The following is a 15,184-nucleotide window of genomic DNA, read 5'->3' on the forward strand; positions in this document are numbered from 1 at the left end:
CTCAGTACTACAAAAGTTCAGACACTCAGAAGAACTGACCTGTCTAAGAAGAACATGTCTCACTGCAGCATCAATGTATTCTTTGGTTGGTTGACCTGAGGAAACCATGTAACCATCCTTGAACTTCATCGACTTAGCACGTGCAGCACGGAGTTTTCCACTCACAATGACCTGCAAGCATTTGGTAAAACGATAAGAACACTGTATAGGTAATAGTATAGTGGACGAAAAAGACAACAGTAGGGTTTTTACTCACTTCGCATCCTTTGGCTCCACTCTCCATAACAAACCTCAATACACCATAGCAAGCCCTATGAAACAAGAGATCACAGCGGTATTAACATTATCAGATGCGGAGAAGAACACATCAAAACCAGATTTAGGAGAATATTATCAAATTTAAGACGAGCCTGACAGGTTCAAGGATTTGAATAGCTAAGCAACTAATTCAAACCCAATACCTATTGCGATAATCAAAGGTAGCAAGTAAATAAGAATAACTCACTACACTAGTTCTACAGGACGCAGCCAACAAGTCCAATATTGATGCTCGATCAGCAGCAAAACATGTTTACAATACACAATATATGATACGCAGTTTGTAATTCTGCATGAATTGAAAATGACATTGGATTGATACATAGCTAGACTACATTAACACATAGCCTACGCACCACAATTTGACATGCCTTCATCTAGAAAAAGATATTAAAGACACTTCATACATAAACACATTCTTAAACAGCAATCCTGAACCAGTTAGGCATAATGTGCATATACAAACAGCAAGCTAACAAATCAACACCTCAACGTTAGCAACAAAAGGACGCAGCAATAGAAACGTGTCATACCTACGGACAGCAAGACCACCAAGAAGCTTGTAACGTAGAGACTCAGCCTGGGCAATAGCACAGAGACCTCTGTTGTTGACCTTCTCCGCATAAAGCTCAACACTATCCTGAGGAAATTTGAATCTCTTTTGTACAAGAGATGTCAACTCCCTGATCCTCCTTCCCTTCTCACCTAAGAGGAAACAGAGTATCATCATATCAATATAAACCAGAGAGATAGAAAAATCCGAAACTGAGCAACGATTAACGAAAATGAACCAACATACCAAGAACGTTTTGAGTACGAGTGGCTCTAATGATGATTTCAGTACGCATAGGAGTGACACGGACCTCAACACCAGAGTAACCATCCTCAGCAAGCTCTCTGGTCAAAACCTCATTGAGCTCAGCGTAAAACACACCATCGGCTACGAACTACAAAAAAACTCAAAACACTTAATCCGTGTGAAGCTCAAAACACGATACATTGGTAGAGAGAAAGAGAGGGTATGGATAAAGATTTCACCTTTCTCTTCTTGCTGATCTGGGTCGCCATGTTCGTCGCAGAGCTTCGGGTGGCTACAGACAGACTAAAACCCTAATTTCGGAGATGAGTGAAAGGAGTGAAATGATAAAAATAGTGTGGGTATATAAAGTCAAGAGTAAGGCCCGGCCTTTATAGGCCTATTTCTCGGCCTTCATAGGCCCATTTATAAGGAATACAAATTCTAATAATGTACAAGAGGGAATAAAATAAATCTGATGTAAGAAAAATGAATAAAATGTAATTTCGAATACATGCTTTCTGGGAAAAAAATTATTCAAATCGACATTTTGCAATTTTAATTTAACTATGTAATAATCCGCACTATGTACGGGATAAATTTATGCAAATAAAATTAGTATTATGAGTAAAGTTATTTTAGAGGATCTAAAATTTGTTTGTATAAAAACAAAATATATAACCCGTGAGAATATGTTTTAGATCAAAATAATATATATCAACTAGATATATAATCCGCTCTTTCTTCAATTTATGCAAGATTTTTATTTTGTTTAAATTTTTTTGGTGTAAGAATATGTTTCACCAGTGAAATATTATACCAATGGTTTTAAATAAGTCATATAATAATGATTATTGTGATAATTTTATTTTGGAAACTTAAATATATGAACTGAATAGTAATCAGTTTTTTCTAATAGGTGAATAAATTTGGGTTTTGAAAATTTTTTAGATCTAATAATCTTATAATAGTTAAATATGTTATACAATGATTAAAATATATTTTTAAACTTGAAATGTTTGATTTTTTTAATTAATTGAAAAGGAATATTTCTTAATCATTTCAATAACAATTATGTGTAAATATCCATAGAATGAAGACAATAAATTCATTAGTGTCGAGCTCTGTAGCGACAACACATCAGCATTTTCTTGAGAATGCTTCTCTATTAATATGTAGGGGATCTCTAAGAAATACTTGCCAATTTCCTGAAATTCAAAAGTAAAGATATAGCCACTTTGGGGTTCTCATCAACATTAACTCCCGATAAAAAAAAAGAGATTTGAGTGCAAATGGTTGCATGGTTGAAGAGATTGAACAGGTTGAAAGAAATTATTTAATCAATTTTCACCATTTGCATTGTAAAGGTTGAAGAGGTTGGAAAAAACTATATAGCCCGTTCATCCCAAAAAGTTGAAAAAATAAACTAATCCTACAGCAAAAATCTTCAACCTGTTCAACCATTATTTTGGAGATGAATGAGTTGAATATTATTCAACCCAATTTTGTTCAATCCATTTTTTCAATTTTGTGCATCCATTTGCAGCCTTAGTTTTTCTGAGTATTTATCCAACCCAAAAAATCTGAGATATTAATACAATTAGCACTTTTGAAAATAGTGGTTGGTATTACTGTTTCATGGCTAAATCATTGAAGAACCGAGGCTGTCGTACATGTCTTATGCCTGTTTTTACTTCTTATCTGTAAGCATGTAAGAGACCCGATCTCACGTTCATACGAGTGAAGAGAGAAGAGAGATTATATATAGAAGTTATATTTAATGTCATAGTTAACACTCTTTATACACCTAAACTTGGTAAAAGGAAAGCACATATAAATATCATGAAACTATAGTAGAACCTCTATAAATTAGTACTATTTAAAATAATAATTTTTATAAATTAATATATTTTTCCGGTCCTAAATTAGGTCAGTGTAATTTTGGACAAAATTCGATAAAATAATAAGATAATAATTTTTTTAAAAATCTTTTGTAAAGATATGGTTCTATCAATAATATAAATTAATAATTATATAAAATTATCAAAATATATTTATATATATACACTAATTTTTGTTAGAGTTAATTTCTAATATTTTTACTATATAAAAAACTTTGAATATTTTCTTTAAAATATAATTATTATTTTCATTCTAAAAAGGACTAGTTGTGAAGTGACCTTAGTGCAGTGGCCAAAGGTAAGTCTTTAATGAACAAGGCACCATCACACCAGGGATCGAGTCCCGCTCCCTACGAATGTAGGGATTAGGCTAACGGGCCGGCCTGTTGTGACCCAATGGTTGACAAAAAAAGGACTAATTATATTAATTCAATCTTATTTTTAAACTTTTATTTTGAAAAAATTACTAAATTAAAAGTTTCTCTATGAATTAATAATTATTAATTTATTGATAAATTAAAACCTATTTAAATTAATAAATTTTCATGATCCCAACTTTATTAATTTATAGTGGTTTTACTGTATGTGTCTCTATCCATTACTTGGAGAACTGGGAGCTCATCTTGCAGAATAAAGCTTATACACTTTATTACGTCTTAACTATTTTTTTATTACTCAAAATGGGTTTGTGATGTACCGTACGTTCAATTTATTAATGTTAATTTACAAAGCACAAATTAATCCCACGAATAGTAACAGTGATTTCTTTTACGATGTCCCTTGCTTAAATTTTTGAAAAGTTTTCTAAACATCTGGGTTTAAAGAGAGAATCTATATTATGCTGTTGTTATGCTATTAAATAGTTGAAGTTTCATTACCCTCATTGGTATATAAACTGAAAAGAGGAAGCTAAATGCATCTAACACAAATTCTAACTCTTTTAAAATAAACTGAGTTACATGTCTTCAATTTTTTAAAAATTCATACATAGAGGCCCCTGTTTTAAAAATCTCTGCCTAGCACCGAATACGCCCCGCAAAATCGCTAGACCCATCCTCTCCGCCTCGATTAATAACTAATCCCCGCCTAGCTTTGATTATACATGTCTAGTCCGATTATTTTCCGCTTAATTTTGTGTATACCAATTTTTTTTAGAACCAAAAAAAATCAAACATAAACATTTTTGTTATTTAGGCATTTAAATTAAGAGATTATGATGTTTTACAATAACTAATGTATAACTTTTAACAAAAATCATAAAATTTTCTTTTAAAATGATGTTTTTATGTGTTTACCATAATTTTAAAGACAATACACTAGTTTTATATTTTATTTGATATTTTCCTTTTAACATAAACAGAATTATACATATATTTAGTATAATATATTTTTATTTTATTGTTAATTTAATAAAATAACCCTAAAACTAGTCCTCGATTAATCTCCGTTTAATCTCTGATTTTCTCGCTAGGCGCTAGGCCCACTTCAACTGCCCGACTAGCACCTAGCGATTTCTAAAACAACATACAGAAGTAGGTAGGGAAAAAATGAAACAAATATTTTATAATAAAAAGGAAAAACAAAACATTATAGAGATGACTCAAAACAAATTATGAGATGGCTTGAGATAAATATTGTATAGATGGATCCGTCTGTCCAATTTCCCGGTGCACTTTTACCATAGGTCAATTTTGTTGTCTATTGCCAAAGGGTTTGGTCATCCACTTAAGGTTGATTTTACTACTTTGAATTGCGAGAGGGCTCGTTTCGCACGTATCTGTGTGGAGGTGAATTTGAAGCGGCCTCTAAAAGGTTCTGTGATGGTGAATGGTGAATGGTACTTTGTCTCCTATGAAGGATTATCTATCATTTGCTCGAAGTGTGGGATGTATGGTCATTTGTTTCATCATTGCCCCCAAGCAGTCCAGGAGCGGGATTTGGTGGTTGTGCCAACACATGTTGTTCCTGAGTTGGGGGGAGCGGTGACGGTGGATGATGGCTTTACGGTGGTTGGTCGAGGAGGACGGAAAGTAAGGCAGACGGCCACTAAGGAAAGTTTGTCGGGGATGAGTTCGGTTGGAAATCAAGATCGGAATCTCCGGGAGATCCCGGTGAAGCAGGTTTTTGAGAATATTGTCATATCTAACAGATTTGGTGGATTGGGGAATAATATGGAATCTCAAGATATAAGGGAAGTTGTTCCTAATATAAGCGAGGATAAGGAAAATGAGAATATCACGGAGGGGTCTGGTAATGGTAAGGGTGTGGTGCAAGGACAAGAGAAGATTTTTGTAGGGAGTTTGGAGATTTCACGGGAGAATTTTTTGGAGTCTTTCAAACAAAGACGAACTGGGCCCAACAAGGCTGGTGCAAATAATGGTATGAAATCTGGACCAAAGCTTAGTGGGCCTAAGCAAAAAATTAAGCCCAACAGGCCGGTGAGAGGTCTAGTTTTTGGTCCTCGTGGAGGGGATGTATCTTTGTCGGAGTCAGGAAAACGTTTGAGGATGGAACCGGCGAACTTTGGTCGTCAAGGAGGGGTGTTTGTGAATGAGCAAATATCAGATCCGGGGACGGTGCGGGTCAACTCAAATGGGGTGTCTGAAGAGATGCATGACAATTTGGGGAGATCAGTGGTCGAAGGGAATCAAACAGAGTGTATGCAGATTGCTCCGCCGGAGAAAGAGGCGGAGGTTAATCTTGCTTGACGGGTTGCCCTGGTGATTCAGGTTTGGGAGTTTTATAGAATCAATAATGATGAATTGTCTTTTTTGGAATTGCCAGGAGGCGAATAAACCTAATTTCCGGAGATCAATCCGTTATATTTTGAAGAGATGGAAGACGGATATTCTTGCGGTGTTTGAGACTCATGCGGGAGGAGATAGAGCTCATCAGATATGTCAGAGCTTGGGGTTTGAGAATGTGTTTCATGTGGATGCGGTAGGGCAGTCTGGAGGTTTGTGGTTATTGTGGAGGTCCGGGATAGGTGATGTGACGGTGTTGGACTCCTCGGATCAACACATCCATGCTAGGATCGTTGATGGTTCTGATGTGTTGCATCTTATTGCAATTTTTGCGGCTCCCTCGGTCAGTCGGAGAAGTGGGCTGTGGGGTCAGCTTAAGGATGTTCTTCAGGGGATTACGGAACCGGTGGTTGTAGGTGGTGACTTCAACACCATTGTCCGCCCTGATGAGAGAACAGGGGGTAATGGACAGTTGTCTCAAGACTCCTTGTCTTTTGGTCGTTGGATCAATGAGTTATCTCTCATTGATATGGGTTTCAAGGGGAATAACTTTACATGGAAGAGAGGTCGTGTCGTGAACACTTTCATTGTAAAGAGGTTGGATAGGGTCCTTTGTTGTGCTCAGACTAGATTGAAATGGCAGGAAGCGTCGGTTACTCATCTGCCATTTCTTTCATCGGATCATACTCCTCTCTATCTCTAGTTGTGCCCTGAGGTGAAAAGGGATTTGAGGAGGAGACCTTTTAGATTCGAGGCAGCCTGGTTAAGTCACCCAAGTTTCAAGGAGATGATCCAAAATTCTTGGGATAATAATTTGACTACTCTGCAGGCTCTTGATGGGTTGCGGATACAGTTGAAACGGTGGAACAAGGAGGTTTTTGGGGATGTTCAGAGGCGGAAAGAACAGCTAGTTCATGAGATCCAAAATGTTCAAGACTTGCTAGATATAAGTCAGACGGATGATTTGCTGTCTAAAGAAGAGGGTTTGCTGCAAGAGTTTGAAGTGACTCTCGCACAAGAGGAAATGATCTGGTTTCAGAAATCCAGGGAGAAGTGGATTGCGTTTGGGGACCGTAATACGCGATATTTTCATACCTCGACAATAATCTGAAGGCGAAGAAATCGTATTGAGATGTTGAAGAATGATGAAGGGGTTTGGATCTCTGAGTTGAAGGAGCTTGAGGAATTAGTGGTGAGCTACTACAAGCGGTTGTATTCCCTACAGGATGTTGATGAGGTTGTGGAATCTTTGTCACCGTCTGGTTTCACTATATTATCTCAAGCAGAGCTTACCAATCTAAATAAACCGTTCCTGCGGCTTAAAGTGGAGAAGTCGATATAGGTAATGGGCAGGTACAAAGCTCCGGGGCCGGATGGTTTTCAGCCGATATTTTATTAGGACTGTTGGACAACTGTTGGGGATTCGGTGAGTAGGTTTGTTTTACAGTTCTTTGAAACTGGTATCCTACCGTGTGGAACGAATGATGCATTGGTAGCTTTAATTGCCAAAGTGGGTAAACCTGAGAAGATTTCTCAGTTCAGACCAATTAATCTATGTAATGTTTTATTTAAAATGATTACTAAGACTATGGTTCTGAGGATAAAGGAGGTGATGCCTCAGTTTATTGGGCCTGCACAGTCAATTTTTATCCCTGAAAGGTTGAGTAGTGATAACATTGTAGTTGTGCAGGAAGCAGTCCACTCAATGCGCGGAAGAAGGGACGTAAAGGGTGGATGTTGTTGAAACTTGATTTGGAGAAAGCCTATGATCGCATTAGATGGGACTTCCTTGAAGATACCCTCCATGCAGCTAGATTTCCTCCTGCTTGGATTCAATGGATTATGCAGTGTGTCACTGGCCCATCAATGACAATTTTGTGGAATGGAGAACGGACTGAGTCATTTACACCTTCGAGAGGTTTGCGTCAGGGTGATCCCTTATCTCCGTACATGTTTGTGCTTTGCATGGAAAGGTTGTGCCATCAAATTGATACAGCAGTTGGGGCTGGAGAGTGGAAGCCTATCAGACTCTCGCGTGGGGGACCACGGCTTTCACATATCTGTTTCGCAAATGATCTGATCCTGTTTTCGGAGGCCTCAGTGTCTCAGATTCGTGTTATCAGAAGCATCTTGGAGATATTTTGCAATGCTTCGGGACAGAAGGTAAGCTTGGAGAAATCTAAGATTTTTTTCTCGAATAATATACACCGAGACTTGGAGAGACAAATCAGTGAGGAGAGTGGTATTGGTTGTACACGTGATTTGGGGAAGTACCTGGGTATGCTAGTATTACAGAAAATGATTAATAAAGACACCTTTAGGGAGGTTCTCGATAGGGTGGCCTCACGTTTAGCAGGTTGGAAGGGTCATATGTTGAGTTTGGCAGGTAGAATGTCGTTAACTAAAGTGGTGCTCCATTCGATTCATGTGCATACTATGAGTACCATTGCCCTGCCAAAGGCGTCCTTGGATGCACTTGACCGAATCTCCAGGTCTTTTTTGTGGGGAGATACTGTGGAAAAGAGGAGGCAACATTTGTTTTCTTGGGAGAAGGTCTGTTTGCCAAAGCGAGATGGACGACTTGGTATCAGATCGGCTAAAGAAATGAATAAAGCACTGTTAGCAAAGCTTGGTTGGCGGCTTTTAAACGACAAGACTGCTTTGTGGGCTTGAATTTTAACCATTAAGTATCATGTGAAGGAGATACATGATCTTACCTGGCTTGTCCCGAAGAATACTTGGTCCTCTACTTGGCGGAGTATTACGCTGGGAGTAAGAGAGGTGGTGATTCCGAGACTAAGTTGGGTGTTGGGAGATGGTCAAACAGCTCGGTTTTGGACATATAAGTGGCTTTTAGCAACACCGTTGAATGAATGTGTGCTAGCCCCATTACCTTCTGGTATGAGACTCTACGAGTGTGTGATGTTTGGAGACAGGGGATGGGTTGGTCTATGGTAAATATCTTGCCTTATGTCCCGGGTGATATCTCTTTAAGGCTTGCTGCAATAGTCGTGGATACTGTCACATGTGCTAAAGATAGACTATCTTGGGGAGCGAGTTCAGATGGGAGGTTTACTGTTAAATCTGCTTATTGTTGCCTAACAAGTGATACTACGCCAAGACCAAATTTGGGGTTGCTATATGATCAAATTTGGCATGTTATAGCTCCGGAGAGAGTGAGAGTTTTCCTTTGGTTGGGTGTTCATCAAGTTCTAATGACAAATATGGAGCGTTTTCGCAGACATCTTTGTGCAAATGGGATTTGTCAAGTCTGCAAGAGTGGTGACGAGTCTATTATTCATGTTCTACTTGATTGTCCTGCCATGGCTGGAGTTTGGAGCAGGCTCGTCCCGAGAAGGAAAAGAACTGCATTTTTTATGAGTTCGTTACTTGAGTGGGTGTATGAGAACTTGGGGGATGACAATATGCTCGGCGACTGTCCTTGGTCCACAACGTTTGCAATGGGTGTCTGGTGGGGCTGGAAGTGGCGCTGCGGTAACATATTTGGTGGGAATGGCAAATGTCGTGATAGGGTAAGGTTCATTAAGGATTTGGCTAAGGAAGTTTACCAAACTAGCCAGAAGATGCATAATACTGGTCGAGAGTCTGGGCAGATTGAGCGGTTGATTTCCTAGACTCGTCCGAGGGAGGGGTGGAGAAAAATAAATATTGATGGTGCATCTCAAGGTAATCCGGGACTTGCTACTGCAGGAGGTGTGCTAAGAGATAGTAATTGCGGGTTTGCACTAAACATTGGTATCTATTCAGCGCCCTTGGCAGAGTTATGGGGTGGGTATTATTGGCTTGTACTGGCATGGGAGAGTCAGTTGCGGTGTGTTGAGCTGGAGGTGGATTATGAGGTTGTTGTGGGGTTTCTCAAAACAGGGATAAGTGAGTCTCATCCGCTGTCATTCCTAGTACGCTTGTGGTATGGCTTTCTTTCAAAGAACTGGAGTGTTCAAATCTCTCATGTATATAGGGAGGCTAATCGTCTGGCAGATGGATTAGCAAACTATGTGTTTTCATTACCACTTGGTTTTCATTATTTAGATGTTTGTCCTGAGGTTGTTAAGTTGGTGAGTGTAGAGGACTCTAATGGAACAGTGGTTCCATGTACTGTCAGGCTGTAATTTTTTTTCTTTCTGTTTTTGAATAAAGTGTAGGAGACTGTTGTCTCCTATGGCATACCAAAAAAAAAAAAAAATTGTATAGACTAATAGTAATCATTTTTAAAAGAAGAACTGAAATTTTATTTTAAATATAAACTACATAGAAAAATATTTTTCAATAGAAAAAAGTGAACAATTAATAGTATCATATATGTTTTCTTTTTGTTACAATGTTGGATATTAAATTACATAACTATTTTATACGTATTCTAAAAAAAAAACAAGAGTAATAAAATTGTTAAATGTATACGCGGGTGTAGCCTGGATTCGTCCCTAGTTGCAAATGATAGCAAGTTAGAATTTTTTGTAGAAAACCTTTCAAATATTTATTTACTATTTGTATTAACAATCTCATTTTCTAGGTTAGTTTTTTAAAAAACTAATTATAATAAACAAATATATATAAGTAGGCCAACATTTATATTAGATTATTTAAAATACGAATAACATTACTACAAATAGTGTTATATTGCCCATTTTGTGTAACAAAACTATATTTATAATATAATTAGAAATGCTGCATTTTTAAATATTAATTTTTAAAGTTAAATTAACCAAAAATGTTTATATAATTTTAGTTAAACTTACAATTATTAATAAAAATGATAATTTTGACCACATTCGATTATACTTGATGAAAATTTTCATATTTCTTAATAATAATTCGATTATACGGGGGGCTAATTTACTTTATATATATATATATATATATATCTAGATTATCAACATGAGTATAATGACAATATACCCGACTTTAGCCTATATATTGAAATGGAATAATTTACTTAGAGCTTGACTGGTTCTCCCGCTAGCTCCCGCAAACGCTGCGTTTGCGTTTGCGGACGGTTGCTAGCGTTTGGGGCCAATCACACAAATCGTTTCCAATCGCTCCCAGTCGCTCCCAATCGCTCCCAACCGTTGAATTTCAAAAGCTGGTTCCCGCAAGCGTTTGCGGTTGCGGGCGTTTGCGTTTCAAATTTTTTTTTTTTTGAGAAAAAACTTGAAACAAATCAATGATAATGAAATATATTTTTTATATATTTTTTACCTAACTATTTTATTCATTAAGGATGGGAGAAAATGAAGTACGGTTACGATTGAAAATATTAAAAAAATAAACAATTGGAAGAAAATAATATTTTAATTAACAATAACCCGGAAAACTTGATGTAAATTTAATGGCACATCGCACATAAGTTCAAAAAAATCTAAATAAATATAACGTTTCATCAGAAATTTGAGAAAATAAGATTATTTGTGAAAAATAAAAACAAATCACGAGTGACTCTTCTCAACTCTCGTTTGATCATTACTACCGATGCAAATACTGCCCCACAGAACTTATTGAGTGTGTGAGATTTAAGAAAGAAGATCTACGATCTAAAACATATGTTTAGTCATTTATCAAATTACTTGATTAAAATTTTGGTAAAAAGCTAAATGCATAAAGTAATAAGTATTTCATTATGAATTTTTTTTTTAATAATTATTTTAGTATTTTTAATGAATTTTAATTATAAATCAAGTTTAATAAAGTTTTTGATATTTTAAAACATTTATATAATTATATATCACATTTATTATGTTCCAACCGCTATTGCACCCGCTGGTCAACCAGTCGTAAACCTCCCGCAAACGCATCAATTTTAAACCGCTAAACCAGTCGTTCAAAACGCTTAATAACGCTTGAAACCGCAATCGCCCGCTTTCGCAATCTCCCACAACCGCAACCGCAACCGTAGCGTTTGAACCAGTCAGGCCCTTAGTTTACTGCATTTGCATTTGTGTTAAAAAAAGTATATGACTGCTCTCAATACTTTTCACACTTAGCATATTAAAAGTTGTTTCTTGATGTTAAAATCTTCCGCAGAATTAATTTCACGAAAGCTTAATTATTACCAGGTGAGAAAAGCATTAAAACTTCAAAGTGTGTGTGACAGAGGGTTTTTGAAAGCGACTGCTGTACGGGCATTTGCAACAAACTCCCCTATAAAGATTTTACTCAGCTAACACACAAAACAGAATATATTCTCAACGCAACACTAAAGACAATTTGTACCAACCACAGCCACAACCACAAGAGAGAGAATGGGAAAGAGAGCGACTAATGCTCTGAAGAGAGAGGAGTTAAACAGAGGAGCTTGGACTGATCATGAAGACAAGACCCTAAGAGATTACATCACGACTCATGGTGAAGGCAAGTGGAGTACTCTCCCAAACAAGGCTGGTACGAATCTATCTATCTATTCATAGTGTCACATCATATCTTCTACCTACAATAATTGTCTTTTGCACACACAAAAGGGCTCAAGAGATGTGGCAAAAGCTGTAGACTCCGGTGGAAGAACTACTTAAGACCCGGGATAAAGCGCGGAAACATCTCACCTGATGAAGAAGAACTCATAATCCGTCTCCATAATCTCCTTGGAAACAGGTTTTCACCAAAACACATATAAATTTTTTTTTTGTAGTAAAATTATTTGTTACATGACATGTATGATAATTAACGCAGATGGTCGTTGATAGCTGGGAGGCTTCCAGGCCGAACAGACAATGAAATAAAGAACCATTGGAACTCAAACCTCCGCAAAAGACTTCCCAAAACTCAAACAAACCCACCGAAACGTATAAAACATTCGACCAAGAACGAGAACAATGTCCGTGTTATACGTACAAAGGCGATGAGGTGCTCGAAGGCTCTTCTCCTCTCGGATCTATCTCTTCAGAAGCAGAGTAGTATCAGTCCACTTCCTTTGAAAGAACAAGAGATGATGGATCAAGGTGGGACGTCATCTTCGTTGATGGGAGATCTTCAGTTCGATTTCGATAGGATCCAGTCGGAGTTTTTATTCCCGGATTTGATTGATTTTGATAGTTTGGACTGTGGAAACGTAACATCTTTTGTTTCGTCTGAGGAGATTTTGGGAGATTTGGTTCCAGCTCAAGGTAATCTCGATCTCAATAGACCTTTCACTTCTTATCATCACCATGGCGACGATGAAGATTGGCTCGGAAACTTCAACTGTTGAACCTACCGCAAACATCTATATAGTATTACATACTTCTCTAGCTATACGGACAAAAGTATATGTGTGTCTGAACGCTTCTAATTTCTAAAATTCTAACTTACTATAAGGAGACCAAAGAAACAAATAAATTATACAATTTCGAGTGCTGTGGAAATTAGTTTTGTCATTAACCTAATAATAATAATCTATATTACTGCAAATACGCACGACTTATTTATTTTTTTGAAAGATTTTGTTTAATTAATTTAGAGCATGAGCCAATGATAGAGCTTTTACTATAGCCTAACTACCGCTTAACCACCACCCTACCATAAATTTCTACTTGCGTTGTTTGTTTGTTCCTATAAAATACGAATCCACTTTACAATATATTGTATAACGAAATTTCATTTTAATATACACGAATAGTCTATTTATAGGCAGGCACGGTAATAATTGTAAGGAATTTGTTCTTTTCATTTATGGAATCATCGTATATATACAAATAGATAGTAGATGATTGTTCTAAGTAATGCGTGGCAGGTTTTACTAGATTTAACTTACCACTAGATTTTAACCTTCGTACTTATATTCAAGTGCTATTAAGAGCAGCTCCATTGGTATGCCAAATAGAATATTTTAATCCTTTTTTAATATATAAATTTTTAAATTAAATTTTAATTTAAAAAAGAATAACCAATCTAAGTATGAGAAATCCATTATCAGTCGGTTCTCATTGTGTGGCATTCATTCTCTCCTCTTCTCTTTTCCTTTCTTTTTATAAATATTTTAATGCTGAGAGATTTACCTACATATGAACCGATGGAGTTGCTCTAAGACCCCCAATTTCATGTAGTGAAAACAAAATTGATTTAAAAGAAAGTGAACTAAGGAGTTCTTTCCTTGGTCTTTTAGCTTCAGACTCAACATTCGGGTTTTTACATCCTAACTTATTTTGTCCTTTTTCCTTGCAATTTGAGCATGTCATGATACGTTTGTCTCGCTTTAACTTAGTCTTGGTACTTTTAGGGCATGGCTGATTCCAACGCAGCATTTGCGATTACGGTTGTAAAAGTTTTTGGAAACAGACAATTACGGTTTCAAGCATTGTTAAGTTGAATGATTGATTTAGCGGTTGAAAATGAATGTATCTACAGGAGATTTATGACTAGTTGATTAGTGATTGCGATAGCGGTTAAACAAAAAATTACCAAAATAAATATAATTTACAATTATAAAAAAGTATTAAAAACACAAAAAGATATTTATGAAAAATTATATAAGATTTTTTAAGCTTTTTATTTGTTCTATTTTAAAAGTTTTTTTATAGGTTCTATGTACAATTTATATTAATTTAATAGTTTATGACTATTAAATACTGCAATATGTTTTTCTATTGGTTGAATATTTATAAATAAGAAAATATTTCTTGTTTTTTGATTTTGTGTCTTTAGCTAAAAACTTTTATATAATAGGACAGAAGAAGTAAAAAAAAAAATTAACATAATTACTAAAGAGACATAAATAAAAGAAACCTAGTTCTCTCCCGGGCACGTTTCTCGAGGAGCCGCAAGAGGAGTTTTCAAATGGCGTTTCTCCACCGGCAAAGCTTCCCCGGCGTTCCCCTCTCCTAATCGGCGTTGCTCTCGTTCTGCGGGTGTCTCTTCGTAGTTATCGCAGTCATTTCCGGCGTGTTTTTCCGGCTTCCTCTCTGGCTTCTTCCGCTTCTAATAGCGTTTCTCTGCTTCTCGGGTTCAATGGCTCGTTCTTCTTCGATGATGTCGCTGCGACATGGGCCTTCGTCTTTGACGGACCTGCTTGCTTCTCTCGGCCTGAAGCTTCCATCGGCGCCGGCTTCATTGTCGTATCCTCTTTCTCCACCAGATCCGCCTGATCCTCCAGACCCTCCAGATCCCTCTCCGACTCAGATCCACGTAGCTCACGTCGTCAAGTCACACCGGCTTCTCAGCCTCGTTGGCAGCAGAGCTGACTGCTCGCTCTCCACCTCCATCTCAATCAACACGCCTTCTTTCCTGTTCCCCCAGGTATGCTCCTATTCTACGGTCTCTGGTTCTTCAACTTTGGAAAGTTCTCAGATGATCGTTGAAAGTGTGGTTCTGGCTTTGTGGAATTCAGATCTCGCTTTTACTTCTTTGATGTTTTTGGATACCCTTGGATCCACATTTGTGCTTTCTTGTAGCACTTGTATCGCCTTAGTGCGAACCTTTACTGCAATATGCAGATTCTA

At 37.0% G+C, this 15,184-nt stretch overlaps 2 protein-coding genes across 2 annotated transcripts in view; one reads left to right on the plus strand and one right to left on the minus strand.

The window, feature by feature from the left end:
* Positions 1-1,460, minus strand: part of LOC104732529 (40S ribosomal protein S3-3) — a 5,156-nt gene extending 3,696 nt beyond the window's left edge. The window contains exons 1-5 of the mRNA XM_019234199.1: positions 1,357-1,460; positions 1,118-1,265; positions 852-1,023; positions 257-311; positions 40-171 (exon numbers count right to left, since the gene is read on the minus strand). Coding sequence (XP_019089744.1) covers positions 40-171; positions 257-311; positions 852-1,023; positions 1,118-1,265; positions 1,357-1,386 — 537 coding nt within the window. The 5' untranslated portion in view covers positions 1,387-1,460. The remainder of the gene's footprint in view (positions 1-39; positions 172-256; positions 312-851; positions 1,024-1,117; positions 1,266-1,356) is intronic.
* On the plus strand, positions 11,979-13,063 carry LOC104732530 (transcription factor TT2). Its single transcript, XM_010452083.2, has 3 exons — positions 11,979-12,155; positions 12,233-12,362; positions 12,441-13,063. Exons 1-3 carry the CDS (start codon positions 12,017-12,019, stop codon positions 12,955-12,957), a joined length of 786 nt encoding a protein of 261 aa, XP_010450385.1. The 5' UTR covers positions 11,979-12,016; the 3' UTR covers positions 12,958-13,063.

Source organism: Camelina sativa, chromosome 12, assembly GCF_000633955.1.
Source record: "Camelina sativa cultivar DH55 chromosome 12, Cs, whole genome shotgun sequence".
In the NCBI taxonomy this organism is placed as follows: Eukaryota; Viridiplantae; Streptophyta; class Magnoliopsida; order Brassicales; family Brassicaceae; genus Camelina; species Camelina sativa.